Raw genomic sequence first — 27,860 nt, 5'->3', positions numbered from 1 at the left:
GACGGAGAGGGAGGCCGGGGAGAGAGAGGGAGAGTCGTTCACCGAGAGGGAGAGGGAGAACGGAGACCCCCGAGGGAGAACGGAGAGGGAGAGGGAGAACGGAGAGGGAGAGGGAGAACGGAGAGGGAGAGGGAGAACGGAGAGGGAGAGGGAGAACGGAGAGGGAGACGGAAGGAGGAGTATGATGGGAAGATGGAGAAGAGAGAGGAGGGACAAGACGGAGAGAGATGCGTGTCTTGACGAAGAATGAGATGCAGGGAGAAAAGGAGGATTAGGCACATTGAACAAGAAAATCTATTGAAAATGCACTGACATATACACATCCTTCCTTCTTTCCCGCTCCTGCTCCTTGTTCTCATTTCTTTGTTTCTCGCAGTTGGCGGGGAATCATCACCAGTACTGAGTTGGGGATGGGGCTCAAGTTGGAAGACCATCCTGTTGTTATCAACCGCTTGTCGTTCTCCTACAACAAGCAGGAGGACATCCTGAAAGACATCAGCTTCCGCATCCCCCCGGCATCGCGTCTGGTGCTGGTGGGAAGGAATGGAGCAGGCAAATCTACCCTCCTCTCTCTCATCGCAGGGAGGAGGATGGCAGCGCAGCAGTCGATCTTCGTGTACGGCAAGGATCCGTTCAGAACGACGAGCGTGCAGGAGGAGGTGTGTATTGTCACCTCCGACTGGCTGGCATCGGAGGTGATGAAGGTGTCGATGAGGGTGGGTGACGTACTGGAGAACATCGCGGCGAGCAGCAGGGAGGAGGAGCAGGAGGAGGTGAGGGAGAGGATGGGGAGGCTCAAGGCTCTGCTGGGGGTCGAGGAGGACTGGAGGTTCTCCAGCATCTCCGAGGGGCAGAAGCGTCGGGTGCAGCTGACGATGAAGCTGATGCGCCCCAGCCGCCTCATCCTCCTCGACGAGGCCACCACAGACCTTGACCTCATCGTCCGCAGGAACCTGTTGGGTTTCCTGCTGCTGGAAAGCCTGGACAAGAGGGCGTGCGTTGTCTACTGCACTCACATCTTCGACGGGCTCGAGGGCTGGGCCTCCCACCTCGCCCACCTCGCCGACGGCTCTCTCCTTCGCATGCTTCCCTGCCGAGATGTCCCCGAGCTGCAGCCCAACTCGGACGCTCCTGGGTTCTTTGCGCTCGTCTCGAGATGGCTGGGAGAGGAGGCAGGAGTTGCGAGCGAGGAGGAGGCGGTGGCAGACGTTCCGATGGCACGAGAGGATGCCCCGGTCAGCATGCAGGCGAGCGAGTTGGAATGGGGCTACCACCGATCCCGCCCTCCCATCCTCAGCCGCGTTTCCTTCACGTGCAAGCAAGGGGAGCGTGTCTTGCTCGCAGGAGCCAACGGGGCAGGGAAGTCAACGCTGCTGAGCATCCTGGCGGGTCAACGGCTCGTCTCTCCTCCTGACTGCGTCCTCCTCCTTGGCTGCCGAGCGTTCGAGGACTACAGGAAGCTGAGCTCGAAGCTCGTGCTGCTTTCGCAGGAGTGGCGATCAACACTGAGGACATGCGGAGCAGGAGGGTCTGTGAGCTTCGAGGAGCTCTGCCGCAGTCTCCTGCAAGACTGCGGGTCGAGGACGGAGGAGGTCACCAGTGAAGACCGAGAGAGGAGGGGGACAGACTTGACGCTGCCGCTCAGGTCGCATCTCGCCTTCAACGCCTCGCTAAGATCCTCCAAGTCGAGAGCTCGTGGAAGCCAAATGAGGTACTCCTTCGCCCCTGCCCTCCAGACCTGACGCCCTTCGCTCCCCCATGCCTTTACTCTCTGCTGCTCCCTCACTCCTCGCTCATGTTCTTGTCCAGATCTCAGACGGGCAACTGCGGAGGATGCAGCTGGCGCTGAAGCTCGCGTATCCCTGCGAGGTCATGCTCTTGGACGAGGCCACAGTGGACTTGGACGTGCTCGGGCGAGCGGCGCTTCTAGGTGCGAGCCAACTGGAGGAGACGGTCTGACCTCTGCCGCAGCCTTTCTCAAGTCAGAGAGCGTCGAGAGGTGACGACAACTGCAGATCCTCCTCGTCCTCGTCCTTGTCCTTGTCCTTGTCCTTGTCCTTGTCCTTGTCCTTGTCCTCGTCCTGGTCCTGGTCCTCATCCTCATCCCCGTCCCCGTCCCCGTCCTCGTCCCCGTCCTCGACCCCGACCCCGTCCCCGTCCTCCTCCCCGTCCCCATCCTTGTCTTGGCTCACATCTCACAGAGGCGTCACTGTCATCTACTGTACGCACATCCTCGATGGCATGTCCGGTTGGGCAACGCGCGTGCTCTACATGTCGCAGGGATGTCTGGAGAGCTTCCAAGGGAAGCTGCTGGAGGAGGAGGGGGGCGAGAGGATCGGGTCGAAGCTCTATAGGTTCGTTCAGCGGCTCCTCATCAAGAGCAGACAACAGCCCGTCGCTGCGAGCACGTGAGCATGCACGCGGACTGCGCAGTGAGAGGTTCACTGCCGGCACAGGTTGGAGGAGAGGAGCGGGGGAGGTCTAGGTGTGGACACCTGCGTACTACCTGTGGGTTGGAGCCAACGTCAGACCCAGGTGAGGAGGAGGAGATGATCCATCAGTCCTCACCGGCATGCAAGATGCTCGGGGCGTTCGGTTCGCATTCCTGGATGGAGGAGGAGAAGGCTGAGGACGTGTCGCCGAGCGAGCTGCTGTAGGTGCTGCGAAGCCCCTCCTGCAGGCTGACGCATGTGGCAGGAACCTGGGAGATGAGCTTGCTAGACTGCGGGAGGAGGAGGAGGAGGACGGAGATCTGACTTCCGTGACACATCTTGTGGAGGAGATGGAAGAGCGCAATCGGAGAGATGAGCCTCCTCCTCTTGCAGCAGCAGCAGCTCCTCCTCTTCCTGCATGTCAGGCCGAGAACAAGGATGATGCTGATGTTGCTCGTCTCACCATGGCGCTGAAGATCGCCTTTGCAGGGTAGGACGGCTCCCTTTCTCCCCCTTCACTGTTTCCCTCACCCCACCGTTCTCTGCAGGCTCAAGGGCAAGATCGAAGGTGCTCAGAGCTCGTTGGAGCAGGGGAACATGCATCAGTTGTACGCGGCTCGCACTGAAATCGGTTTGCTTGTTTGTTTTGCACACAAACTGCTAACGCACCCACTAGCGCGCATATGGCAGACCATAGATTCGACCATGAGCGTTTACCAGGACAAGTTCGGTGAGACAAGAGGAACATGTGCGGGAGAAGATGACGATTGCAAGGATCTGAAGAGGAGCATGTCGAAGTCGAGAAGCCGATCAGGCTCGCTGACGTTGTCGAGGATGATCTACCGGTAATTCCTCCCTCCTCTCTACCTTGTCCTCACTTCAACCAGATTCCCAAGTCATCCGGCGACATCCCGTGGGGCTTCGACAGTCGCCGGCACAACACGGCGATGCTCGAGGAGTTCGACACTCAGGTGAGGAGGAGCGGGGGTGTGCATGGAGGTGATGGTGGAGCAGAACAAGGCCCACTAGAGGACCTTTAAGAAGAGGAGGAGCATGTTTCAGAATAAGACTTCAATCAATAAACTAGTACTTCATCCATCAAACAAGTCTCATCCCTACGATACGGGAGACCAGACGAACAGCCGCTTACCATGGGCGGTTGTCAAGGTCAGAGTTCCAGGAAGGCCAGGTGCCGTTGAAGGCAAGTGGGAGCTGCTCATGCTGGAGGGAGAAGTGAGGAGAGAACAGACAACGAAGTGGAAAAACTCACGTGCTGATACTCCTGACGCCACATCCAGAGGGTAGTGAACATTTCGACTTCTGAAAGAAACCATCAGAATCGGTCATGTACTGTCCATGGATGATGTACTTGAAAGAGCTATCCTGATCTCACCACAACTATATTCAACATTGTGTTTGCCTTACATGCAGATGAAACAGAGATATGGAAGACGACCGGAAAGAACGATGCAATGCAACCTTTCTCCTCCAGAAAGAGTCGGCTCCAAGTTCCAAACACTCTTCACATGATTCTCTTTTCCCTTCATACAACTATTCTACTCGTTTACCTTTGTGTACATTGATCTGCTCCTACATATCTCTTCTTCTAAACCTTCTCATCATCATGATCGCTCTTCAAACGTTCTCCAATTGCCATGCCGCTTCCCTCAGGTACACATTTCGCCATGCTCACCTTTTCGTCTTGCTGACCCTTCGCAAGAGCCAGCTTTAATCTACCCCTGGCTTTACTACCCCCACCTCCTACTTTCCCACCAAGTTTGGTCAGGAGCACAACTTGGGGTCATGCACCCACCAACATCCCTTACAAACCACCCCTATCTTTATAGTGGATTGCTCAATTTGGGTTACTTTACCTACCCCACCCTCTTGTTTCCCTCATGGACCTGCCAACCCACCCCTTGTTCCATCCATCGAAAAGACACCACGAAGAGGCAGAACAGAGGGGGTAGTGAAACCCCTGAAGAACGGATGGTGGGGTAGTAACTGATTTCTTCTGGGGTAGGGTCTTTGCGTTCCATTCACACCGGTATTTTTAATGCTAAATGGAGGGGTATATTCGTTTTTGTCCAATATAGAACAATGCTTGGATGGGGTGGTCTTCAATGATGCTAGGGTATAATCCCCTCCCATCCACGCAGGGTCGTGAAGAGGGTGGGTCAATAATGTTTCCTCTATTTGCAATTATTTTCACCAATAAACATACATACTTTTGATAATTTCAAACCATGAGCATAATGTCTTTCCAAATTGTAGTATTTGTGGAACTGTTAGGGTCTTGTCGGTAGAATCTTTAACTTCTACCTAGGCATATAAAACTTGAGAGCAGGCGAACGGGCAATCAAGCAGCTAAGGTGAAGCCACGAATGCACGAAAGCTTTCATGCACTATGTCAGGCGATGAAAACTTGAGATGTTGATGCTCTTGTGGCTCTCTTCCCCAGTGTTCCTGCAGTGATCTCTAGTGTTGCACTCTGTATGTGTGTTGTGAAGTTTGGTTGTTGGTAGCTTCACTCACTTGGTTGTTGTAGGATGTTCGCCCTTCTCTTCGATCTTGAGGATTACGCCACCACCTACCGCGCCACCCGCGATGCCTACTTGAAGGCTGCCAACGAGCTCAAGCTCGCCACCGGCCCCTACAAGGCTGCCCGTGACGCCTACGTCGCTGCCACCGCCACCTACACCAAGTCCCTCTACGAGTAAACTTAGCGCAGGGCGTTGTAATAAATTGTATCATCAATTTACAAGTGATCGCAATTCTCACACCCTGCCTCATGCACAACAACATGTCTGGAGCACTTCAGTCAAGGTATGCAATCTTAACTGAAATCTTGCTCTTTTGCAACATCCCTGCATCCACCCATAGAACATTAGGGATTGAAAATTTGATGCGATGGCAACATGTTCAATCTCTGTTTCCTAGTGACAATAGCGGGAAAGTTTATTCAATGAAATCTTCGTTCCAATGCGATCTTCGTCACTCGCTCGAGGTCTTTGAATCGTCATGCTTGCCAGGCTCCGTCTGTCCTCGGGTCACAAATTCATCTCTCCTCCTTTGACCTCAACTCTGCTCTCTCAACTCACCGTCCAGATCCTGATGGTTCCATCATCCGCACCGCTCGCGTATGTCTCTCCGTCCGGTGCTGCCGTGGAGAGCATCACCAAAACTCCTCCTTCCTCCTCTTCCCTCCCCCCTCCTCAATCTCCCTCGTTGAGCTCACGCACCGAAAGCAACGTCCCACACATGCCCGTGATGACCCTTGTTGCATTCGATCTCCTCCTGCCCTCACGCTCACTGGCCGCCTCCGAATCAGGTCACCGCCTCCTCACCCCGTTCTCGAAGTTGAACACGTGGACCCAGGGATCCGGCCAAGCCTTCAAGTCTCATCATTTTCAACGGAGTGGGAGTGAAGGAGACCTGATCAGCAGGACCTCCAGCAATGAAGCGTCTCCTGTCTGGCGATAAAGATGCTGAAGTAATATCCTGCTCCCCGTCACGCGAGGCTCTACTGACTGAGTAGATCCCACCTTCACTTTGGCACTTCCTCCTAGTGTTGGGTTCACGATAGGACAGTCCAAGCTCTTGATCATATCAAGTTCCTAGCATGGTCTCACGGAAGGGCCGTGAGTGTTCCTTCTATCCCTCACCTTTGTTCCCCAGAAATGAACCTGCGTTCCCGCGGTGACAGTCACAATCTCTCCGTCGTAAGAGAGTTGCATGCTATCAGCGGAGTGAGCGAAGTAGATGATGATAGATGACTCAAGCAAGGCTGCTTCATGCTCAACCTTGTGATCTCCTTCTGCACCTCTACGGTTTTGATCTGTGTGTTGCTCTTGAGGTCCCACACTCGCAGCGTCTTGTCCTCTCCGCCGCTGATCGCCTGCCCTTGCCGTGAAAATCAGCCCTCCTCCTCATCCACCTCACCTTTGTGCCACAGGGAAGGAACAGAGCAGATTTGACGCCCACAGTGTGTCCCTCCAGCTGCACAGGGTCAGATGACAACCTCGCAAGCGCTGAAGCGCCAGACCTCTGCTACGGGAGCGAGCTTCTCAAGGTCGAAGACTTTCAACTTCTTGAATTTTCCTGAGCAGAGGAGCTGGTGGCTGTTGACAGTACCGTCAACTGGTTGCTTCGCTCCCCTCTCCCCTACCTATCAGGGGAGAAGTCCACAGACTTGACGACATGCCCACAGTTGAAGTCATGGAGCTGATCGCCCGTCAGCGCCTGCAACGACTCGTGAACACGTCAAGAGAAGGACAATCTCAAGTCCTACATCCCACAGCCGAGCAGAAAAGTCTGTTAAGCAAGTCAGGTCTCCACATCGTATTGGCATGTTGCTGAACCTGCAGATCCCGTCGCAGCTCTCAGTGCCGGTCTGTCCAAGCGAGCTGACCACACTGCTCCCTTGTGTCCTTCGAAAGTCCCGACCCAGTCCCCCGTGTCTCCTCGTCGAAGCCTGTTTCATCAAGTTGAACACGGGCAGGAGAGTGATGTGTTCATACATTGGCTTGCCGTCCAGACAAGCAGAGATAAGAAAGACGCCATCGGGGGTGGGATGACTGGACCATCTCTCAGACATCATGATCACAGATCAAGACATCACCTGAATGAAACCTGAACTACTCCACGCGTGTGTCCAGGACACACCAGCGGCGTCTGAGTCTCTGCTCCCTCCATCTCTGATAAGGGCGATGTAAGAAAGCAACCGTCAATACGTGACAGCCATGCATATTCATAGCAAACTGCTACCAACTCTCCATTCACCACAGGAACGGGCCTGAGGAATTCTTTCTTGCATCTCGAGCCTGAGCTTCGGCAAACCAACTCTCCCCCCCCCGAATCCTCAAAGATTTCATTCACTACACTTTGTGCCCAACATCGTCTGGCTACAACTTTTCTCAATGTCATGTATTCTTAAGTCTCTTTCAGTGTATCATCTTGCTATGTACATCGCGCTTCTTGTCCTGCTGACTCCACCGCACTCCTCTGACCCTCTCCTCGCCCATTGCCCGCGTGATCAAGCACTACGATCCAATGAAATATAATTTGAAATATGCACCTCATATATTTCAACTCTACACGATGACATTTGAAATGCATATGCTGGGCCGGCGTGCGGGCCGGGGCCCGCTGGGCATCCGATCGGCCCCGGGCCGGCCGCGCCCGGCCGCGGATCATCACTGTGACTGGCAGGCTCACTGAGTGGCAATTATGGGCAACCGGGCCGGGCGGCCCGGTGACAAACTTTTCAAGTCACAGTCACCCGTCTCTTGCTGCCACGATGTTTCAGAAATAACCTACTGGCGTCATAATAGAATTTGCCAACTTACTTGGCCGCAACCGTTTTCTGAGTCCTCAGTGACTCAGTGAGACCGGGCCGGCATGATGCAAACTGATTGCCGCAGTGCTCCGCTGGCTGACTCGGCCAGTCGGACCCGAGAGTGACTGAGGAAGAAGTGGCTCTCCAAAGGCCCGCAAGATTTCGGTAGAACCGACAAAAGATCATCGCGGCTACACACAGAGGCTCGGCTGACAAGATGAGGTCAATGTATCGCGTTCTTGATCATCAGGCAGTCTTACTACGGAAGTTGTCGCAGGTGCTGGAACGGTCGCCAACCAAATTGATCAGGGCCTGAGGAGGCAGTGGATCGCCGCAGGAATTTCCCTATCACCTCTTGCTGATCATGTGTTGTCAGAGTCAAGCAACTTCGGAGGCGGTGACCGGGTCATGGGCGATGGCATCGTCCTGAGCACTCAGGCATTTGCCTTGAGGAGCCTACTTTGTCCAGGATGGTCGATGGAATGAGGTCCAGTCTCGTCGGAAATTTCTCACGAGTTTGCTGCCACTGTAGCTGCTCAAATGGATCTGGAGACAGGCCATGACCTACAAGCGCCTGTCTAGCTTTCTTCATATCCCTATTTTGGCATTGCTCAACAGCCGAGAGGATTTTCTTCTTCTCCAACTGCTCGCTCTCCATCGCTGGCTGCTGTACCCCCTCACTCCGGCGCATGGCCCGGCCCAGAGTGTGAGCGGCCTGAACTTTGCCGATTAGGTTGTTGGCCGGTTTACCTTGCGATGCCCGCTGTCTCGTAACTCGCCCTGTCCCAGTTGATCCTGCCGTGGACTGCTGTGTGACATCCTGTTGACCTCCACTGCTGAAAACCGCTTGGCCATCTTGGTCAACAGAAACACCCTCATCTAGTTTCAGCAGGGTCTTCCACTGATCTCCCTCAAGTTGGAGGAAATGATGGATACGGTAGCTCACATCTCGGTTTTGTCCGAGGTTGCAAGGACTGGTTTCACTCTCAGCAGGAGACTCAGTGGGAGACATGCCACAAGCTCCGGATAATCTTAGCTCCTCGGAGGCTCGCAATGCAGGTCCGGGTAACCGTGCAGCAGGTCTAGCGTAAACTGTAGCGCACTCTTCCACTTATGAATCGTCTGGCGATTGAGGTGTTTGATGGTTGTACGGTAATGGAAGGATTGCGAGCCAGCAGTTCTAGAAGTTTATGTGGACACTTTTGAGCAAAGAGAGGGAGAGCTCTGTGCCAATTCCATGTACCACAAGGCATGTCTTGTGTACGCAGGTTGTCAAAGAGGGCTGCGCGGAAATCCGAACCAGGGTCCTCCGACGGGAAAGGATCGGCCGGTTGAGGAGGAGGCGGTGGAGGTGTGGGGCTGACTGTAGGCTGATCGATGGGAGCCTCGGAGTCCGCTGGGTGCCTCCGGGGGGTCGATGAAATCTTGCCTGCTTCCGAGGTCTTCGGTTCCCCGAACCCCCTGCCGACCTACCCGAGGAGGCAATGTCATCCTGCGGAGGAGAAGCTGCAGAGAGAGATTGTCCCCCCAGCATGTCAGAAGTCCGAAGCGGATCCTGCCGCGTGACTCAGAGTCAGAACCTTACCGTAGTACTGGGAGCCTCTTGGGACACAGGGCCTGTAGTCCGCCGAAATCACCCGGCCCGCCGCGCCCCGGCCCGGCCGGTACGACGGTAGGCTACGGTGCTTGCCGGGTTCAATATTCAAACAGTTCGGACTATGCCGTTAAGGAACAAACAACAGTAGTCCGGAACTAGAAGTTCTAGAAGCCTCTCCTGCGATTCACAGCAGGTCACAGACTCACCGAGTCATCGAGGCAGCCTGTCCGAGGCGAGTCACAGATCGACTTAGTTGACCGTTCGATGAGGCCGTTCGACGGTGACCGACGGGTACGCCGCACTAACCCTTCGGATAGTTTTGTTGTACCGTGTTACTTTGTGTTACTTGCCTGTTATACTACCACACTGCTTCACTGACATCACTGTCATGGGCCTCCACCCCCTCAGCTGACCTCATGAGGGTACTACCCCCCGGGCCCGGCTCCCCTTCATGTCTAGATGCGACTAACAGCCGTTACCGTGACGCCGTCCTGCTGCCCTCGTGACAGGTAACCACCGTCAGCAACGCGTGACACCTGTATTCATGTGCCCGACCTGCCCCCGTAGATGATCGGACCTACCTTCCGTCCGAGGGAACGATTTGAGGACCCACCCCCTCGGCAGGGATACTTCGCCGAAGGGGAGATGTTCGTTGAGAGCTGTCACATGTGCTGAGCCACTTATGAAATCGAGTTGTTTGGACTCCATTCCGGTACCAGTTTTTCTTTCTACCCCTCCTTTTGATGGCTTTTGAAAGGCTTCTGCAATCTGCTGACATGATGTAGTAAATCTGTTCACAGAAGAGTCCTGGGAAAACTCATCTTTTCGTATCTAGATTACATGACCCCTACCTCCCTCTTGTACTGTCGACCTGTGGAGTACCCCGCGCCTCTGCACCTGAAACTCCTTGCTCCTGCTCCTCCTGCTCCTCCTGCTCCTCCTGCTCCTCCTGCTCCTCCTGCTCCTCCTGCTCCCCCTGCTCCCCCTGCTCCTCCCGCTCCTCCTGTTTCCTTGTATCTTTTGGATATCAGCTTCATGAATAGATCACATTCTCAAACCGCCTCAGACAGACAGATCTTCCTGTTCCCAAGGAGAAAACTTGGGCAAAAGGTCACTCCGCACAAAGGGAGGAGGCCCATTGCAATCGATCTTGCTGTTCTGGAAAAATACTTTCACCTTCCACAAAATAAAGCAAGTGTTGCTCTTGGAATCTCTCTTACTGCATTGAAACAACTCTGTCGCAAGCTGGGCGTAACAAGATGGCCTTATCAGCGCAAGAAGAAAGACCGGAGATGTTCAAGAAAGAAGAAGACTGACAAAGACTTGTCCAAATGCCCTTCAATAAAGACGCCAGCTGAAATCGCGGGAAGGAGAAATTTGGTGACTATCGACAGCAAATCAGAGCAGAGCGAATGCGCAGCATTATCCTGCACCAGTGCATCCTTTGATTTCTGCAAAAGTTTGCGCGCAACAGGGAGCGAAGAGTCTACATCTGCTACAGCTTTGGAATCTGATGAGTTCCATTGGAGACCAATCAACAGAGAATGGATAGAGTGGTATATCAGCTGCGAGGACAGCATCGAGGTTTGAAGTTGGGATTACACTTCCTTGTCTTGCGAGACAGCATCATGAGAAATTGATTGCGTCTTCGGACAGGTGATAAGTTGAGTTGGACAGAAGAAACGATAGTGTGGATTTTGTAGATTGTAGTAAATGCCGTAGGGTGAGATTTCAAGTTTGTGTCGTTGAGTTGTAAGAAATGGTGTGCTAAAACAATTTGACCTTGTTGGTGAAATGTAAATCCGTGTGCACCTTTTGAAGCTAATATATGGCGTTGTAAGCGCTTTCGATGAATAATTGGCATTCATTGGATTATTAGGTTGAACAACTGATCACATGTTGCAAGTTCATATACTATCCACAGTCCCCACCGCTTTGCAGGTTGTACACGAGCAGTGAAACATGAAGGGACTGATAGATGAAGATCACTATCTCTGTATGTGAATTTCATCTCGTGCAATACCTCACTGGAAAAGCTCCTTCTGCTGATCGTACTGGGTACACGACTTGCATTCCATACTTGTGTTGCTGCAATGCTGCTGGTTTTGGAGCTTTTCTCATTAAACTTGAGTCTTGCATGCTAAGATCACACGGATGGTTCGTATAAGAGTACTTGACATCTGGTTGTTCGCTGCTGTATCCTACCTGATCGCCTCCCAATACGCTTTGTATAGAACCCGAGTCCTCCTTGTTATGGTTCCTGCTCCCTTGCATCCAACGCTTGGCATCCTCATCCGCTTCATTTCTTTAACCTATTCATCCTCTTTCACCTTCATTGGAACAATCTTTGTCTGTCGCTCCCCCTCTGTCTGACTGAATGTCAGACCCACTTCCCTTTGGGCCCTCTGCCTGTATAATCTGTTGTGCCTCAGTACCTCTAACCCGCCTGCCTGCCTCTGCTTGGCTGGCTGGCTGGCTGGCTGGCTGGCTGGATGACTGCCTATACACTGCCTTTCTCTTGCTTTCTTGCCTGCCTGCCTGCCTGCCTGCCTGCCTGCCTTCTCCTCAGTAGTCGGTCGGTTGGTCGGTCGGTCGATCCGTCAGTCAGTCGGTCGGTCAGTCGGTCGGTCAGTCAGTCAGTCAGTCAGTCAGTCAGTCAGTCAGTCAGTCAGTCAGTCAGTCAGTCAGTCAGTCAGTCAGTCAGTCAGTCAGCCAGTCAGTCAGTCAGTCAGTCAGTCAGTCAGTCAGTCAGTCAGTCAGTCAGTCAGTCAGTCAGTCAGTCAGTCAGTCAGTCAGTCAGTCATACTCGAGGTGACTTTCTCTTTGGTCTCCTACTGGTGCAAACTGTATCAGTGAGTCGTTGTAAGAATCCTGAGGGGGGGTGGGGGGTCATGGGAAGGTAGATTTAGAGGGGTTCTTGTACGTCACTTGTGTCTGAGATTGTGAACGTTTGGGCTATATCATAGTTAATTGAGAAGACATATATGAAATGCTGAAAGTAAGGGGAAAAGAACATCGCAGGTTGCAAATGGCATTTTGTCTCTTGGGGGGTGGTGACTTTTGTGGGTGGGGTGGAGAACAGCAGGTTGCGCATGAAAGGTGATGGACGAAGAGCGATGAAGGGGGAGGGAGGTAGAGGGAAGAGAGGAGGAAGATAGAGCAGAAGGAGGAGCAGGAGGAGGAGCAGGAGGAGGAGGAGCAGGAGGAGGAGCAGGAGGAGGAGGAGGAGGAGGAGGAGGAGGAGGAGGAGGAGCTGGGGCAGCAGCAGCAGCAGCAGGAGCAGCAGAGCGGAGTGAGGAGAGGGTTGGGAGTATGAGGGCAAGGTGTAGAGCATCGGCGGAGGGCAGAGGGAGGGAGGGGAGAGAGGCTTTAGCAGTGAGAAGAGATCTGACCGAGTCTTAGAAGGTCTAGAAGACCGAGGGAGAAGGGTGGGGGAAGGAGTTGATGACGGCGAGATGGCTGAGACGTTGTTGACTCGGATTCCTCGAGGTGGTGAAGGTGGCACAAGACCTGAGGATCTAGCGATGGGAAAGCATCCAGTGGTTCCTTCAAATGCGGATCCGAAGCATGACGAGCAAACTGAGGAAGGGGCGATGCTGGTGGACTTGGAGGCGACAATTGCTGATTTGAAGTCTTGGAGCAAAGTATGGAAGGTACGGCTAAAGTTTGGCGCCCTGATGGGATGAATGATCCCCTTTCCAGGGATACCTGGACATGTTCTTGTTCTTCGCATTCTTTGCACTCTATCTCTATGTTCTCATCCAGCAGTTGGAGGTTTGTTCTGGAACACCCCACAAGTATCCTGACGCCCCACGTGTTCAGATTAGCAAAGTATACATGATAGACAATGCCCTTCGAGAGGCTGTAGTCGACGAATCAAATTCTCTTCAGGATGTGTCGACGTTTGGAGATTTCTTCAACTAGTGATTGGCGTGTGATCTCCTTGCCTTGCTCTGACCTCAACCTGACAGTCTTCAAAACCAAATCATGCCCAACGTGTTCCCGGAGTCCTGGTACAACGGCGACGCTTACAACACCAACGAGAGCGGCTACCTGTTGAGCTACAACAAGCTCGTCGGAGGGCTGCTGATCAATCAGCAACGAGGGTTGGTGAAGGTAAGAGGAGGAGGAGATCTTTTAGTATGCTTGCTGTCAACAGCCTCATTTCTTTCTTCTTCAATTCCCAAAGAAATTCTGCAAAGCGCCGATGTACAACTGCTCGAAGCTCGTGGACGGGGAGCTCAAAGACAACTGCACCAGCTCCTACAACAACTTCTACCCGATTTGCTATGATCAGACCCCGATGGAAACCATCGTTCCAAAGGAGCAACGGGTCCAGTATGAGAATGTTCCTTGGACAGTCAAACTGGATGAATACCGCAACATCGTTCCGGATCAAAGGTACGATGTTCATCTTTTCCTGCAGGTGAAACCTGTCGTGATCTTGTGCGACTCAGCTGCCCTCCAACGTCTCCTCATGACGTCAACGCTACAAGGGACGATCCGAACTTTCCCGGCTTCTGGAAGAGCTTTACCTATGAAGTCCCCAACGCAACCTCAGCTCCTAATTCGCTGGGCTTTTGGTCCAGCAGCAGCGGGGTGATTTCACCCCAATATGAGAATGGCGGCTACAAGACCTTCCTAGCCCTGGCTGACGGCCCTGCTCGCAACCAGCAGAAAGTTCAGTTCCTACAAGACTACCGATGGCTTGATACGTAGACTCGAACTCCCACTCACCTCCCGAGGAGCTGATGTCCAGCTGACAGGTTCACCCGCAAGGTAGAGATCAGCTTCGCCGTCTACAACGGGATGCTGCACATGTTCACCTTCGTCAAGATTCGATTCGGGTTCTCAGTGTCGGGGACGTTCCTTCCCTTCAACACCAAAGGAGGCACCATGGTCGACATTAAGGTCAGCCGCAGATATCAGTCTCCTACTCCTCCTCCTCCTTCTCCTCCTCCTCTCCCGCCTCCTCCTCTCCATCTGCTAACGAGCTGAGTCACCAGTCCATCAACATGGAGCCGTATCGGATCGCGCAAACTCACGGATGCCTCAAGACGGTCGAGGAGCTCGACAAGTGCAACAATTCCACCCAGCTTGACAAGACCTGCAACCTCTGCACGCCAGGGTCCAAGAGCGACACCATCAGACTCGTAACGGGAGCTTGTTCTGCCTCCTCCACTCACTCCCTGCCAGGCCTTGGAGATTGTTCTCCTTGTTTGGATCTTCAACAACATTGCTGTTCTCCTCCGGTACAGGCAATTCGAAGAAATGAGCCGTGATTGTGCTTGCGCGCAGGACTGCTGCCGAGGTTTTCATCACGCAAGGATGGTCAGGGATTGTCAAGGAAGACGAGAATGGAAAGGAGATCAGCGAAGGAGGGCTTTTAGCCTTCCTGACAGACAAGTGGACTCTTGTAGACGCTCTCAACTACATCCTCTTTGTCTACTACATCGTTCTCCGCATCAGTTTGATCCAGATGATCACGCATGAGAACAATGTCATCAAGGTGGTCACCTCACCCTGTGTCTGCCTTTGTGACTGGGAGTTGCAAGGTTCCCACCAACCGATACGAGCTCATTCTAGAGCGAGCCTCTGCAATCATCAGAATGCAGCTCTTCGGCAACTTTTTCAACATTCTCTTGTGATCTCCTCTCCTCTCCTCTCCTCTCCTCTCCTCTCCTCTCCTCTCCTCTCCTCTCCTCTCCTCTCCTCTCCTCTCCTCTCCTCTCCTCTCCTCTCCTCTCCTCTCCTCTCCTCTCCTCTCCTCTCCTCTCCTCTCTTCCCTTGCCCTATCTCTGTCTCTGACAGCTTGATGGATGCAGGTCCCTCCTCCGCTGCTTCAAGTTCTATCGCTTCCAGCCAAGGCTGGCCATCATCAACAACACCATCGAGACTTCCATCCCCGACCTTTATCACTTCCTCCTTATGTTCATCACCTGTCTCTTCGGCTTCGCCGTCATGTCCCATGTTCTCTTCGGGCCTCAGATGAAGATCTTTGCGACCCTCGGCGACGCGCTCGGAACGGGATGGATGATGTATCCTCAGCGCTTCTCTTTCCTCTTGCTCACCTCAGATCGCAGGATGCTCGGAGCCGGGCTCGACCGCTACGCAACGATGGCGTACGTAGACGGCAAGATGGCAGTCATCTTCTACATCGCCTTCATGTTCCTCATCTTCATCATCCTCCTCAACGTTCTTCTCGCCATCTTGGTCTCCCTCGACTCGAGCGGCTGGCATGCTTCCGCCTGATCCCCGCGCAGGTTGACTCCTACATGGAAGCCAAGGACGCGACTGTGCAAAAGTACGGCGGGGATGAAGATTCGATCCCCTCCATCGCCAGCGACATGGTGCAAATCTCCCGCCACCTCTTCTCCTTCGATGCCGCACGGGACGAGATCGTGCTGGAGGTGCGAGTCGGAGGAAGGGAGGAAGAGGAGAAGGTGGTGGTGGTGATCCCCATGGTGGTAGTGGAGGAGGAGGAGGAGATGGATCAGAGCAAGGGAGGATGCGGATGGAGAGAACAAGCACTAGGGAAGGAGAAGGTCAGCTCACGGCCTTGCCTCGCAGGCAGCGTTGCAGCTGGTCAAGGTCAAGCCGCAAGCAACCGTCGACGAGCTCTTCCTCGCCATCCCCTCGGAGCTACGGGAGAGGGACAAGATCTCCGTAGGGAAGGTGGCGAGGAACGGGGGACTGGTGAGGCACCTGCATCGCTGTTGGCGGCGTCTGACACGACTGAAGCAATTCGTGGAGGAGGAGGAGGAGGAGGAGGAGGAGGAGCAAGTGACTGCAATCAAGAAAGCCCCGCAGGGAAGGCAACTAGAGCTCCTGCAGAAGATTGTGGAAGAGATGCAGGTGAAGGCAGTGAGCTCTCTTTCCGTTGCCCATGACACCCCGCGTGCAGCTCTACAAGTCTCTTACTGCTCCAGCCAACAAGCCAACGCATGGAGACTCGAGATCATCTGAGTTCGCCATCCGCACGTGATGACCCGGCCTCACACGATTATTGTTGGAAAACTCCATCTTTTCGTCAACAATGAAATCCTAGTTGTTCTAAATCTACTGTTTCCTGAAGGCAGCAGTAAAGTCCTATCGGTATCGCCCCCGTCACGTGTGTGAAGCTTTCAGGAATCCTGTAGAGGCTGATCGGAGACACACACTGCGAGATGCTCTCCGAGGGTATGTTGTTGATGACCGTGTCATTCGGGCAGCGAGTACAGTTACCGGCACCGACCCAGGCACACTTGCAAGTGTTCACATCAGGAGGCGGTGTTCGGGGCACTGTACCCCATGTTACACTAACACTGGCTGGACGAAGTGCTCGCTATGTTGGACTGTGAGTTGGGAAAGCAGACAACGCAGGAGTTTGGCCGGTGTTCATCCTTGAAGGCGTTATTGGTGCGTTTTCCGAACATCCCACCCTCCCATCCTTTACCGCCCCTCTCTTCTTCCTTTTATGGCGTTGATGAGCAACTATGTATCCGCGTCATGAGTATTTATATAGTAGATTCACGATTGATTTTGTGGATCTTCTCTTCTCTGTAAGAAAGGATCGCCAACTTTGATTAGAATAAGCTTACTACACGGGAATGTGGGCGCATATTTAACTGAAATCAATTATTTTCGTCAGCAATGAGTTTATGTGGGCGCATATGATACTGAAATCATCTCTTTTCGTCTAGTGAAATCAGAATAAACTGTTTCCCGAAGGCAGCAGTAAAGTCCTCCTCCTCCCCTTTCTCTCTGACTATCTGAACTCCATGTCCCTCCCCTCCCCTTCCGCCCCTCTACCCCCTCCTGCCCTCTCCTCCTCCCCCACCAAGGTCTTCCTCTTCCCCCGAAGCAAGTCTGGCCGCAAGCTCCTCCCTCACAAGGGAAGGAGACCTCAGGCCTTCGACCTCCCTGCCCTCCAGAGTCACTTCCACCTCCCCCTCCTCCAGGCCAGCGCCGCCCTTGGCATCTCCGTCACTGCCCTCAAGAAGCTCAGTCGCAAGCTCGGCATCGGGCGGTGGCCCTACCAGAGGAGGTCCACCCCCACTGCCTCCCCTCGGAGAGCCGCCAGGCGCCACAAGCCTCCCGCATCCTCCATCTCGCCACCTGCAGGCAGCCGCAAGAAGACCGGCTGGGAGCCCATCAGCCGGGCGTGGATCGAGTGGTACATGAAGTGCGGGGACGGCAGCGAGGCGATGCAGGACGAGAGCCCGGTAGGAGCAGCGAAGCAGCTGTTGGCTGAGTGCTGAGTGCTGAGAGGTGAATGGTAACAACATCGTACCTGCCTTGACATGTCATGTGTCCCTTCATCCCTGTGAGCGCCCCGGTGTGTGCGTTGAGATAAAGAGAAAGCAAGAGTTTACTTCATCGCCCTCTCACTCGCTTACTTCCCTATCCTCTCCTCGAGAGCTCCAAACAAGAGGTCCATGTAGTGACGTGGCCGAGGGATGTAGCGCCCGTCTATACTCTGACCGTCGGGGCCGATCTGTGAGGGGTATCAGGATACAGCAGGCCAACAGATACAAGACATGCCTGCTCCTCGAGCTGCTGCCGCAAGCTCCTCCAATCCACCCGCGACACCGCTTGCACCTGCGCCAGACCCTCACGCTTGCCCAGCTACCTTCCACCACCGACCTCCTCAGGCGCGAACTTGAGGTCGTCCAGATGGCCCTCGTACTTGAGGAGGAAGATGTCCTTGTACTCATTGCACCTGTACCACGACAAAATGAAGGGCAAAGAGAGTAAGCGAGAGGAGGAGGAGAGGGGAAGACGAGGAGAATAAGGAGGAGAGGGGAAGAGGAGGAGGAGAAGGAGGAGGCACAAACTCACAGGAAGTCGCCGGTGATGGGGGAGGACCCTGCCATGGAGGTGGCGATGGTTCCAAGGTACTCCTGCATGTTACCATCACCTTCGTCGGAGGTTCAAAGAGAGCAGACGACTCATACCAGCTCTTCTTTCTTGATGTCCAGCCCGAGCTCTTCCTTGGACTGTCGCACGGGTGACCTCGATGGCACTTCACCTCAGCCTCACTTCTTTCATCGCAGTCTCGATCACCGAGTCCCCGCTAGACACGTGTCCTGCAGGCGATCAGACCCACTGGCGGCATGGCCTCTCCTCGCGCGTACCAGCTATGCTCACGTCCCACTTCCCGGGGAAAGTATCTTTTCCTTCCGACCTGCACGGTGTTGATCTCACTGTCAAGCCGCTGAGAGCAGTCGCCATGGCGGCACCTCTGCTGGATGATCAGGTTCCCCTGCCCATCATACAACCAGATGTGGATAGCCCGATGCCAGTCTCCTTGCGTGTGCACCAACTTCCGTTGCCTGCTGATCCCCGCCCTCTCCGGTTCTCCTCGGAAGCCGGGGATCTGGGTGGAAGCGAGCAAGCTCAGCAGGTATGCAAGGGAGCGACCGGAGCCTCTCACCGACGACGGCGGTTTGTAGACATCAAAGAGCTCGGAGAGGTCTTGTCCTGTCATACAGTCAAGCGCCTGCACCGGCCACGAGAGGCTGAGACGCACCTGGGGCAGCCATGGAGAGCGCTCGGGTTCTGAAGGCACTCTGTGACAATCTCTCAGTTGCATGCTCAGCCTTCTTGCTTCTCACTCGAAGGGTCACCGATGACTTGCTAGCAACAAGATGGATGGGAATTGATCGTAGGGCAGGAGCGAATGCCTAGAGCAGGCCTTTCCAGTCAACTCTCTTCCTTTTGTCCTGATGGTATCATGCTTTTCCCGCGCCCTCGTCTCGCCCCACGTCTCCCTCTACTCTTCTTGCGACACCTCCCCTACCTCCTCTCTTTGCGTCTTCTCCTCCCTCCTCTCTTCGCCTCCTCTCTTCCTCTCCCGCCTTTGCCTCTTCCTCTCCCTCCTCTCTCCGCCTCCTCTCTCCGCCTCCCCTCTTCCTCTCCTCTCTTCGTCTCCTCTCTTCCTCTCCCCTCTTTGCCTCTTCTCCCCCCTCCTCTCTCCGCCTCCTCTCTTCGCCTCCTCTCTTCGCCTCCTCTCTTTGCCTCTTCTCCTCCCTCCTCTCTTCCTCTCCTCTCTTTGCCTCCTCTCTTCCTCTCCTCTCTTCGCCTCCCCTCTTCCCCTCCCTCCTCTCTCACTCACTTGGGTTGTTCTCGCGAGCATCAGAAACAGCAGCCAGCGCATCCTTGCATCGTTCCAGCAGAATGTATCCATAGACCGTTACAAATCCGTTTCAAAAAGCTTGAACTTGTGACTCAGCCGCGAGTCACACACTGCCGGTGCCCCCCGGGCCCGGCGGCCCGGCCGCTGCCGGGCCCGGCCCAGTGGCACTCAGTAGAGTCCGGGTCCCGAGTCCGACGGTCGCCGGAGTCACTGTCAGCCGTTGATCGGCCCGGGCCCAGCTGGCCTGCGGCCGAACCGTGAATGTTCACACAGGACGGGGTCACGTGATGAGCGTATGGCATTTACCGTTAGTACTACCGTTGAAGTTACAGTCATAATCAAAGTCATCGAGTACATCCCAACCACTCAGGCTCGTCCAGCACCAACACTTCCTCCTCCTCTCTCCATCCATATCGCCGGAGCGCGTCCATCATCCCAACATGAGATCTGCAGCAAAAGAGTCAGGGCTCCAGTCACGACCCGTCACCCTCGCCTGTCCCTCGACATGTCCCAGACTGTGTGCCCGTCGTCCGTCTTCCTCCCAGGGTCTCCCCCGTACGCCAGCAGCAGCTCCATCATGGCCTGCACGCCGTCACCGCGAGCCCTCGAACCTCCTCTCCTCACCGGGCTGCGAGAGAGCGCTGAATGGTGCAGAGCCGTCCAGCAGCACTCGTTGGCCGCGTTCACATCCGCTCCGGCCTCCATGAGGAGATGCACAGCCTTGCAAGAGGGTGAGAGGAGGAGGAGGAGGAGGAGGAGGAGGAGGAGGAGGAGGAGAAGGAGGAGGAGGAGGAGGAGGAGGCAGGAGGAGGAGGAGGCAGGAGGAGGCAGGAGGCAGGAGGAGCCTCACGTTAATGTTGTTCCAGTACGCTGCGTAGTGCAGAGGAGGAGCCTGAGAGATGCAGCCGTGAGAAGTTGAGGAGGAGGAGGAGGAGGAGGAGGAGGAGGAGGAGGAGGAGGAGGCAAAGAAGATACAACAGGAGAGCAACCAAGGAGGAGAACAGGAGGAGAGAAAGAGAGAAACGATGGGGGAGGCAGCAAAAGAGAGAGAGGAGGACATCATGGCAGGAAGCTTCACCCCGAACGTGTTGTTGATGTGAACACTCGCTCCATGCTCGAGCAAGATCTGCATGATCTTGACAGCAGGGCTCAGGAGAGCAGCTAGATCTTGGCAGGAAAGAAAACCTCAGTCAGGCCCAAGGAAGCAGCGTGATGGAGAGGAGAAGCGGCGCCATGCAGCCTGACTCTGACGTTCATCATGCGCGACTTCTGCGCTAGAGTCTGTGCGAGCCCTGCGTGATCGACCTGATGGAACATGTCAGGTTGAAGAGGAAGAGATGAGGGCGAGGGGTAGGGGGAAGGGGAAGAAGGAAGAGGAAAGAAGAGGAGGTGGCGGGGAGGAGGGAAAGGAGTAGAGGGAGGGAGAGGAGTAGGGGGAGGATGTGGTTTTGATGATTGAACAATCATAATGGGCAGGATTTACGTTGGCTCCCTCGGAAATGGCTCGCAGAACGCTTTCTGTGTTGTTGTTTCTTCATTGTGTCAGCAGCACATGCAACATCGGCAGGAAGAGACTCACCGAACAGCCTCGATCAAACTGACTGCCATCAAGTCTTCGCTCGAGATGTTGGTAGCATGTCTGCACGGGGTGGTTCAGTGACTCATGTGGCATTCCTATCGCGATCGAGTGTCACTTTGTACGGATCTTCAGTTTGTTAAATTCCTGGTAATGATCGATCAAACAGGTTGAACGCTCTCAACAATGCTCACGTTGTTCAACTCCATCACGAAATTCCGCTTGAAAGGTGACTGACATTTGCACTGTTACCTTCCATCGCATGCTATGTGATAAACTCACCACGTCTTTCACTTTGTTTGCAAAATCGACTGAGCGAAATGTCAATGTGGAAACGAAAAAAGGCGAGAAGGGAGGATAAGCAATGAAACGAAGTCAAGGAAAGCAGAGCAAAGAGGAGAGGATGGAGAGGGGGAGAGAGTAAAAGAGAAGAGAGGGCCAAAGATGGGAGGAGGAGGAGAGGAAGGGGAGGCGGGGGAGGGAGGAAGAGGAAGAGGAAGAGGAAGAGGAAGAGGAAGAGGAAGAGGAAGAGGAAGAGGAAGAGGAAGAGGAAGAGGAAGAGGAAGAGGAAGAGGAAGAGGAAGGGATACGGAGAGATGCTTCTGTTTACGTTTTTCCTGGCATCATGCTCAAGGACAACAAGACTGAGCAAGTCAGTTACCTGGAGCTTTCTCCTCGTGACTCTCGACGGCTCTTGAAACATGGGGCGATCCTTCACCAACTCGTCATCGTCTTACGGTGAGCAGGGCACTGACCTCTTCCGAGCTCTCCAGCTCCATCGTCTCGTAGCCAGCATAAGGGTCCTCGGGCTTCTCACTCCCGCTAGCTGCTTGCTTGCTCCTGTTGCTCTCGGCAACCTTGATGGAGGAATTGTGCTGACTCTGAACCTGCGGGCTCGTCTTGCTGTTGTTGCTGGGGGGCCGGGCAACCTCCTGGGGTGCTGCATGCCTGAGGCCTGGCGACTTAGCGGCAGGGGGACGAGTGAAGTTTCTGGTGCTTGAAGGGAAACTGCTTCCTCCTCAGCGAGGGATCGGACGCTCTCTGTGAAAGACTTGATCCTCTGCCTCATAGTGTCCTCCCATTCGCTCTCCTCCACCATGACCCTCCTGCTCGCCGCCGCCTGTGACTTGGACAGTCTGTCATGCTCAAGGTCGCCATGCAGGCAGGCGTCGACTCCTCCTCCTCGGAGCTGTAGTTGCCTCAACACTCCGTTCCCTCCTGCTCCCGTCACGCTGGTGAGCACCAGGAGAAAGAGTGTCAGCAAGTCATGCTGAGCTCTGCTCACCGCAGACATGCGAGGGAGGGAGGCTGAGGGAGGCGAAGAGGGAGGAAGGGATGCGGCAGGTAGAGATGCGGACGAGGCAGGCGGAGGAGGAAGGGGCAGAGAGATGATGGTGGTGACAGCGGGAGGGAGGGGGGGGGGGGGGGGATGCAAGGGGGGTGGCAGGGAGGAGGTTGACGGGGGTAGGGCAGGGAATCCTGTTTGGGACGGGGCGCAAGTGAACATTTAATTTGATGGTCCACGGGAGCAGATGGAACGGGGGAGGGAGGGGAGGGGAGGGACGAGACGGGAGGGGAGAGGATCAAGGTTACAAACGGGTAGAGAGGAAGAGGGGAGGAGGGTTGAAACATTTCATTGCAGCAAGAAAGGAACATTTTGCTATCAAGATTCTACACTGAGACGACAGAAAACTACAGGAAGGATAAGGCAAAAGAGGGAAAAGCGTGGGAGTAGAGTTGAGGGATGGAAGGGGGAGATGAAGAAGAGGAGAGAGAAAGAGGCGGGAGGAGACGCAGGAGGAGGAGCAAGAGGAGGAGCAAGAGGAGGAGCAGGAGGAGAGGCAGGGTAGAGGAGCTCAAGATCCGATCGTCAGCTTGTCCGGATTGCCTTCAACTTTGCAGCTGCCGGCAACGGGTGAGGAGGACGAGGAGGAGAAGGAGGAGGGAAACAGTCGCTGGTACCTGAAGACAAAGGATATCACTCCCTCCCAGGCCCTCTGGAGTACGTCGTCCACGACCTACAAGGCGGCAGGGTCAGGTTACTCGCACCTCCCTCTGTTCACAGGCAGTTACTGTATCGGGAGAGTCATGGTGGCCCCAGAGGTGGAGGTCCTCCATGGAGGGGAACCCATCCTGTTCCTGTCTCAGTACCAAACCTGCTCCCTGCTCTTGACCTGCTCAGCGCGCATGGGAGCCTGAAGCGTGAGCGAGTCGAAGGTGTCGGAGACTGTGTCGGTCCTGTGCCATGGCTGTCACAGTCCCGTGGACCCCCGGAGCAGAAAGACCTCAGAGTGAAGAGATCTCGGAGGTCTTCTGTGGAGACGCTTTGCATCTTGTTGGTCGTCAGCGGGCGAGCAGCAGGTGCTGGCAGGGCGTGACCTGAAGCTCGGACTCGAAGAGACCTCCCTGCGACTGGTCAGTGCTGTGCGTGTCGCAATGCTCTCAAGCGAAGCACCTGCAAGCCTTCCTTGGACAACTGACGCTGATACACCTGAGTGAAGAAAGTTTCACTTCCCCGGCAGTCTGCGCGTTTCCTTGCCTTCTCCTCTATCGTTCCAGTGGAGAAGAATCTGTACTCGAACACTCTGCAAACCAGTCAGAAAGCTCGTCGACCACCGGCGTCAGCACCTTCTCTTCTGCCCGTCTCGCCAGATTCGCGCGGCCGCCTGCGCAGATTTGAGTTGCGCACAAGAACGATGAGGGCGAGACTTGTTTGTCGTTGGCTGGGTTCCAGTCAGGGTCGAACAGGACAAGTCGGGAAGCTCCAACGAGGTTCAAGCCGCAGCCGCCTGCATGTTGGATCAGGAGGAACACATGGAGACCGGCTGCTCACCAGCCTTGCTGCTCAACAGGAAGGCGAACTGATGCTGGGTAGGGTCGTTGAAGACATCCACCTGTAGGAATGCGTTCAGCGCATCAGTGAGCCTTGGGAGCGACTTCACCAGTTTTTGTCGTTTCTTGACGGACGTTGTACCATCCAATCGCACAAAGGGATAGTTGCATGTTCGACAAATGTTTTGAAATAGATCCAGAGTCTGACATGCTCTCAACACACTTGTGACTATCCTGATCTCTCACCTGGGTGTAGTTTGATATGAGAACAATCCTTTCTTTCTTCTCATGGTACAGGATGTGCAACATTCGCTCGAGGACAGCCAGTTTCCCGGAAAACCTGCACAGTGGTCACCAGAGAGTTGGTGAGTGCTTACACGTATGCTCTTACTCGGACATTGGGAGACTCTGGCCAGCTCTTGACATGTAAAACTCGGCAGGAAACAGACCAATGCAGTTCTTGTCAACCATAGGTCATGCATGAAACCTCAACGGCAACGTGCGTTTACCTCCAGTCCAGCAGCATCATGACTGCCCGAGTCTGACGGAAAGCTCAGAGACGATGTAACTGGAGAGTGCAGGCATACTTTGTGCTGCTCGAATGACATCGAAAATAAGCTTTGGGTGGTTGCATAATTTCTTCAGAGAAGTAATACAGGCGAGAACCTAGACATGGATTTCAGGGAATACAACAAACGTTTAAGCCGCCAACCTGTTTTGTAGTCTTTCCTGTTCCTTTACACATGCGCATCACATCCTTTGAGCTACTGATGGCTCTGTGCCAAAAAAAGTCAAATTGCCCGATTTGGATAAATACGCTCGAACCTGTACAACTGAATTTGCAAGGGAGAAAGTTTACAACAGACCAGCTGCACAACTTTTGGAGGAAGATGCTTCGATAAAAGCTGGAGAGTGATGTTCATCAGTGAATGCAACACAGACACAAGAGTCCTACCTCGTTTGTTCGTCGCAGTATGAAGATGTTGACAAGGTTGGATAGAGCTCCCTGGGCCTCGTTGCCTACACAAGTAGATCAACTCAACTCTGACACCTCGATCAGTTTTGTTGTAGATACCTTTCTCTCGCTGAGACTCAGTAGCATCCGGCTCGCGTCCTGCGGATGTTGCCGTCAGATGAAGGTGCGAAATCGTTTGGACGGATTGACCCGTAAGAATAGGCGACTGATACATCTTTCTGAATTGTGCAGCAGTCCCTAGCACACCTAAACCATGTATGTGAGAAAACGGCACCTTCCAACACTCCTTTTCCACACCAGGATTTGTGAAATCAACCATTGCGAAAAATTCTTCCAAATCATTCTGCAGCCACATCAATCCTCCGGGATAGCAGCGAAGGAGACCTTACCTGCATTGGAGTTCCCGAAAGTAAAACCCTGCGAAGGCAGGGAAGGGAAGCCAAAGCCTTGCAATAGACAATGAGTGAAACAAGGACTGCACTACTGCCCACCTTGTTAGTGATCGTTTTGTCGTTCTTTAGACGATGAGCCTGTTACGTTAAAAACAGACAAATAAGTCGAGATCAACCCACAGTCAAAATTGTTGTTTGCCTCATCGCAGATTATCAACTCTGGTCCATTTGCAGCAAATCGCTCTGCATGAGAGTCATGTAAAGTCAACGAAGTATGACAATGAAACCTACCTGCATGGATGCGGAATGTTTCGTAGCTGATAATCAAGACAGGTGGAAATCTGCGATTATCCACTGAGTACTAGCCTTACCATAGCAAATGACACACTTTCGTTCACGTTGGTAAATTCCTTTGCGCGTATAGCGATTGATAGCGTCGATCACGTCTTCACGAGCGCTCTCGCTCAAGGCTAAAACACCTCCCTTGCATCCATGAAACGTAAGGACATTGGAATTACAAGGCAAATAGACGATACATCTAGTCGATCACCCAACCACTTTGTAATTTCATTGGCCCAGTTCTGAACAAGATCAAGGTTAGAAATCTGATGCAGAAAAGGATCCGTCAAAACCTTGACTAGACTTGTTGGGCAGATGACAGCGGCCTGAATACAGATTCAGTCGCGGCACGACAATGAGAACAAGCAGATACTCGTGTGATCGTCGGTTTTCCTTCAATACCCTGCGTCAAAAGTGTCCAAAGCAATGTCACGCTCTGCATGATTGTCAAAAAGGAAGGATCCAGCGAGAATATGCACCTGAAAGGTTTTCCCAAGACCCATATCATCTGCCAACACACAGCCATACCCCCCAAAGTTTCTCTAGTTCGAATTTGTCAGCTGCATTTTCGAGTCTAAACACAGAAAAATTAACCAGGCCAGTAACGCATTCAAACATGAACTGAACTCCTTGACGCTGATGCTCGCGCAAAAACCTGATGCAGCTGAGACAACTTGCTTCAAATAACAACACATAGTAACCTGCACAAAAATGGCTCCACCACAACACAATTGGGTTGAAGGTTCTTATATACGCGTCAGGTTGTTCAGGATCAGATGGGATGGTACCTTTGCTTTCCTATACAAATCCAGAGACATCTTTGCCTTTTTAACAAATGCATGTTCGTACTCCACTGCTGCTCCACTTTCAGGTGTTGCTTGCGGAATTTGCTGTTGATTCTTCACTGAATGTCACAGTGACAAGAAACAATGCGATCGTACCACCTCAGCTGAATTGACGTCGCCATTGGAATCCCACAGGACAAGGGGTTCCAGTGCCAACTCATCCTCTGCAGTGAAGCCATAAGAACCAATGACCTCGAGGACATGTTTCTACCGGTCATCTGTGTGGGGCGTTGCGGTTCCTGATCCACCTACAGCAGCAATCAGAAGGTCAACTCTTGTCCTGCATCCATCACTTTGACTGGGATGCGCAGGGTGTTCTCTCCCGGCTTGATGTTGAAGGCACTGAAGGGAAGTCTGACGCCCATGCGTTTCTTGCGGTTGTCAGGGGCTCCTTCATCTCTGCGAGTCCTATCAGATGGTCTTCAAACACGTGGTCTTGTTATCATACCTCGAAATTCCTCGAAGCTGCCTGCTGTCAGATCCTGCAATCAAGTCACCCCAACCCTTCATGCTCAGTCAAGGTATGAGATGAACTCGCCTCGGGGAGCGACGAAGGCTCCTTTCAAGATGTGGTCTACCTCATTGAGAGACAACAGGCCACAAGCAGGTTGTCTTGTCACTTGGAGGCAATCACTTACCAACCGCACATCTACATTTTGAGCTGGCAGCTCATCAAACGCCTCCTCGTTCTCCTCCATTTCTGTGCTCTCAGATTCTGGATCAAAAGTTTCATCCAGAGATGCACTTGTATCCGTTTTTCTCTTCTTCTGATCTGAAAGAAGCTCCTTTGGTTCATCGTCGTTGGGTTCTGCCTCGGCCAAGAGCTCTTGGTATTCCTTTTGTGTCACCAATACATGGCATGATTTCCCACGCTCATACGACTTGAAATTTGGACATAACCATCCACTAACTTCATCTGCGTCAAATCGCTCCAAGACATGCTCCGAACAGCAAGGACAAATCACTCCTTTCCTCTTCATTGCACCGTGCTCACTTGGTTCAGCAAACTATGATACGATGATACATCTGAGCATCTCATGGTCAGCAAATTTCAGAAATATGTTTTTCCGTACTCTGCCTCCCCCCCCCCGCCCCGCCCGCCCCCACATACACCTTCACATCCTGACCCTACTTTCTACGACCAGCCCACTTACCACGTCCGTTCCTTCAGCGTCTGCTCTAGCACATTCGGTGGATTTCACACTAACGCCTGCTGATCCTGCTGCTTCTACAGCTCCTCCTCCTCATCCTTCTCATCCTCCTCATCCTTCTCCTCCTCCTCCTCCTCCTCCTCCTCCTCCTCGCCTCACTCTCACCTTCGCTCCTCCCATATTTCGGCACGGGAAATGGCGCCAACAGTACCCCTACCCCGCCTAATCAAACTCTCACCCCACCTACCGAGTCATGATATTCATT

The 27,860-nt window shown here is 53.7% G+C and overlaps 8 protein-coding genes across 8 annotated transcripts in view; 4 read left to right on the top strand and 4 right to left on the bottom strand.

The window, feature by feature from the left end:
• The window catches only part of GUITHDRAFT_162401 (hypothetical protein), a gene marked incomplete at its 5' end in the record, with an annotated part of 10,807 nt that extends 7,275 nt beyond the window's left edge, over nt 1-3,532 (top strand). The window contains 13 exons of the mRNA XM_005835512.1: nt 377-1,592; nt 1,646-1,711; nt 1,810-1,930; nt 1,972-1,999; nt 2,202-2,408; nt 2,457-2,535; nt 2,580-2,653; nt 2,698-2,922; nt 2,981-3,063; nt 3,109-3,162; nt 3,207-3,277; nt 3,320-3,403; nt 3,447-3,532. Of these exons, the coding sequence (XP_005835569.1) occupies nt 377-1,592; nt 1,646-1,711; nt 1,810-1,930; nt 1,972-1,999; nt 2,202-2,408; nt 2,457-2,535; nt 2,580-2,653; nt 2,698-2,922; nt 2,981-3,063; nt 3,109-3,162; nt 3,207-3,277; nt 3,320-3,403; nt 3,447-3,461 (2,323 nt within the window). The 3' untranslated portion in view covers nt 3,462-3,532. The remainder of the gene's footprint in view (nt 1-376; nt 1,593-1,645; nt 1,712-1,809; nt 1,931-1,971; nt 2,000-2,201; nt 2,409-2,456; nt 2,536-2,579; nt 2,654-2,697; nt 2,923-2,980; nt 3,064-3,108; nt 3,163-3,206; nt 3,278-3,319; nt 3,404-3,446) is intronic.
• A 1,448-nt stretch (nt 3,533-4,980) lies between these two features.
• On the top strand, nt 4,981-5,192 carry GUITHDRAFT_151789 (hypothetical protein; the record flags this gene model as incomplete). Its single annotated transcript, XM_005835511.1, has 1 exon — nt 4,981-5,192. A coding segment is annotated over one exon (172 nt), but the record flags the coding sequence as incomplete, so codon positions are not given.
• Nucleotides 5,193-5,407: 215 nt separating this feature from the next.
• Nucleotides 5,408-7,127, bottom strand: GUITHDRAFT_86025 (hypothetical protein; the record flags this gene model as incomplete). The annotated part of the gene is made up of 15 exons (XM_005835510.1): nt 5,408-5,471; nt 5,534-5,592; nt 5,675-5,729; nt 5,780-5,824; nt 5,868-5,933; nt 5,978-6,049; nt 6,098-6,170; nt 6,236-6,330; nt 6,375-6,431; nt 6,478-6,553; nt 6,601-6,674; nt 6,724-6,746; nt 6,794-6,906; nt 6,953-7,009; nt 7,054-7,127. The coding sequence occupies 15 exons, from the start codon at nt 7,125-7,127 to the stop codon at nt 5,427-5,429; spliced, it is 984 nt and encodes a 327-aa protein (XP_005835567.1). The 3' UTR covers nt 5,408-5,426.
• A 5,695-nt stretch (nt 7,128-12,822) lies between these two features.
• GUITHDRAFT_136691 (hypothetical protein) lies at nt 12,823-16,352 on the top strand (the record flags this gene model as incomplete). Its single annotated transcript, XM_005835509.1, has 15 exons — nt 12,823-13,020; nt 13,070-13,141; nt 13,190-13,290; nt 13,339-13,483; nt 13,527-13,768; nt 13,825-14,082; nt 14,134-14,278; nt 14,374-14,444; nt 14,666-14,876; nt 14,923-15,011; nt 15,193-15,580; nt 15,631-15,912; nt 15,938-16,063; nt 16,109-16,222; nt 16,272-16,352. 15 exons carry the CDS (start codon nt 12,823-12,825, stop codon nt 16,350-16,352), a joined length of 2,523 nt encoding a protein of 840 aa, XP_005835566.1.
• A 775-nt stretch (nt 16,353-17,127) lies between these two features.
• GUITHDRAFT_105729 (hypothetical protein) lies at nt 17,128-17,607 on the top strand (the record flags this gene model as incomplete). The annotated part of the gene is made up of 1 exon (XM_005835508.1): nt 17,128-17,607. The coding sequence occupies one exon, from the start codon at nt 17,128-17,130 to the stop codon at nt 17,605-17,607; it is 480 nt and encodes a 159-aa protein (XP_005835565.1).
• Nucleotides 17,608-17,699: 92 nt separating this feature from the next.
• GUITHDRAFT_151788 (hypothetical protein) lies at nt 17,700-19,529 on the bottom strand. Its single transcript, XM_005835507.1, has 12 exons — nt 19,464-19,529; nt 18,964-19,032; nt 18,879-18,918; nt 18,783-18,829; nt 18,589-18,725; nt 18,484-18,533; nt 18,389-18,435; nt 18,304-18,345; nt 18,188-18,249; nt 17,993-18,068; nt 17,891-17,947; nt 17,700-17,843 (listed from the first exon to the last, which is right to left on the bottom strand). Exons 1-12 carry the CDS (start codon nt 19,503-19,505, stop codon nt 17,742-17,744), a joined length of 771 nt encoding a protein of 256 aa, XP_005835564.1. The 5' UTR covers nt 19,506-19,529; the 3' UTR covers nt 17,700-17,741.
• On the bottom strand, nt 19,464-22,354 carry GUITHDRAFT_162399 (hypothetical protein; the record flags this gene model as incomplete). The annotated part of the gene is made up of 11 exons (XM_005835506.1): nt 19,464-19,506; nt 19,868-19,931; nt 19,972-20,066; nt 20,109-20,204; nt 20,335-20,376; nt 20,563-20,610; nt 20,670-20,789; nt 21,064-21,123; nt 21,722-21,772; nt 21,816-21,947; nt 22,157-22,354. Coding segments are annotated over 11 exons (948 nt in total), but the record flags the coding sequence as incomplete, so codon positions are not given.
• A 1,122-nt stretch (nt 22,355-23,476) lies between these two features.
• On the bottom strand, nt 23,477-26,256 carry GUITHDRAFT_68686 (hypothetical protein; the record flags this gene model as incomplete). Its single annotated transcript, XM_005835505.1, has 23 exons — nt 23,477-23,645; nt 23,689-23,726; nt 23,770-23,849; nt 23,894-23,954; nt 24,003-24,095; nt 24,139-24,232; nt 24,425-24,558; nt 24,605-24,668; nt 24,718-24,797; nt 24,848-24,912; nt 24,968-25,006; nt 25,058-25,114; nt 25,166-25,211; nt 25,258-25,314; nt 25,360-25,398; nt 25,479-25,503; nt 25,530-25,601; nt 25,649-25,743; nt 25,797-25,841; nt 25,893-25,925; nt 25,973-26,035; nt 26,079-26,141; nt 26,194-26,256. Coding segments are annotated over 23 exons (1,575 nt in total), but the record flags the coding sequence as incomplete, so codon positions are not given.
• Nucleotides 26,257-27,860: the final 1,604 nt, after the last annotated feature.

The sequence above is a fragment of the Guillardia theta genome, assembly GCF_000315625.1.
Source record: "Guillardia theta CCMP2712 unplaced genomic scaffold GUITHscaffold_21, whole genome shotgun sequence".
Taxonomy (NCBI): Eukaryota; class Cryptophyceae; order Pyrenomonadales; family Geminigeraceae; genus Guillardia; species Guillardia theta.
The sequence above is the reverse complement of the archived record's forward strand: the minus strand, read 5'-3'. Positions and strand labels throughout refer to the sequence as shown.

What these genes read in the sequence shown, in the direction of transcription:
- GUITHDRAFT_151788 (XM_005835507.1), bottom strand. Translation starts at nt 19,505, where the DNA reads ATGCGCTGGCTGCTGTTTCTGATGCTCGCGAGAACAACCCAA. An exon ending in TGCTCGCGAGAACAACCCAA is followed by an intron (nt 19,033 to 19,463) that starts GTGAGTGAGAGA and finishes GGCCTGCTCTAG; the next exon opens with GCATTCGCTCCTGCCCTACG. An exon ending in CCCATCACCGGCGACTTCCT is followed by an intron (nt 18,069 to 18,187) that starts GTGAGTTTGTGC and finishes GTCGTGGTACAG; the next exon opens with GTGCAATGAGTACAAGGACA.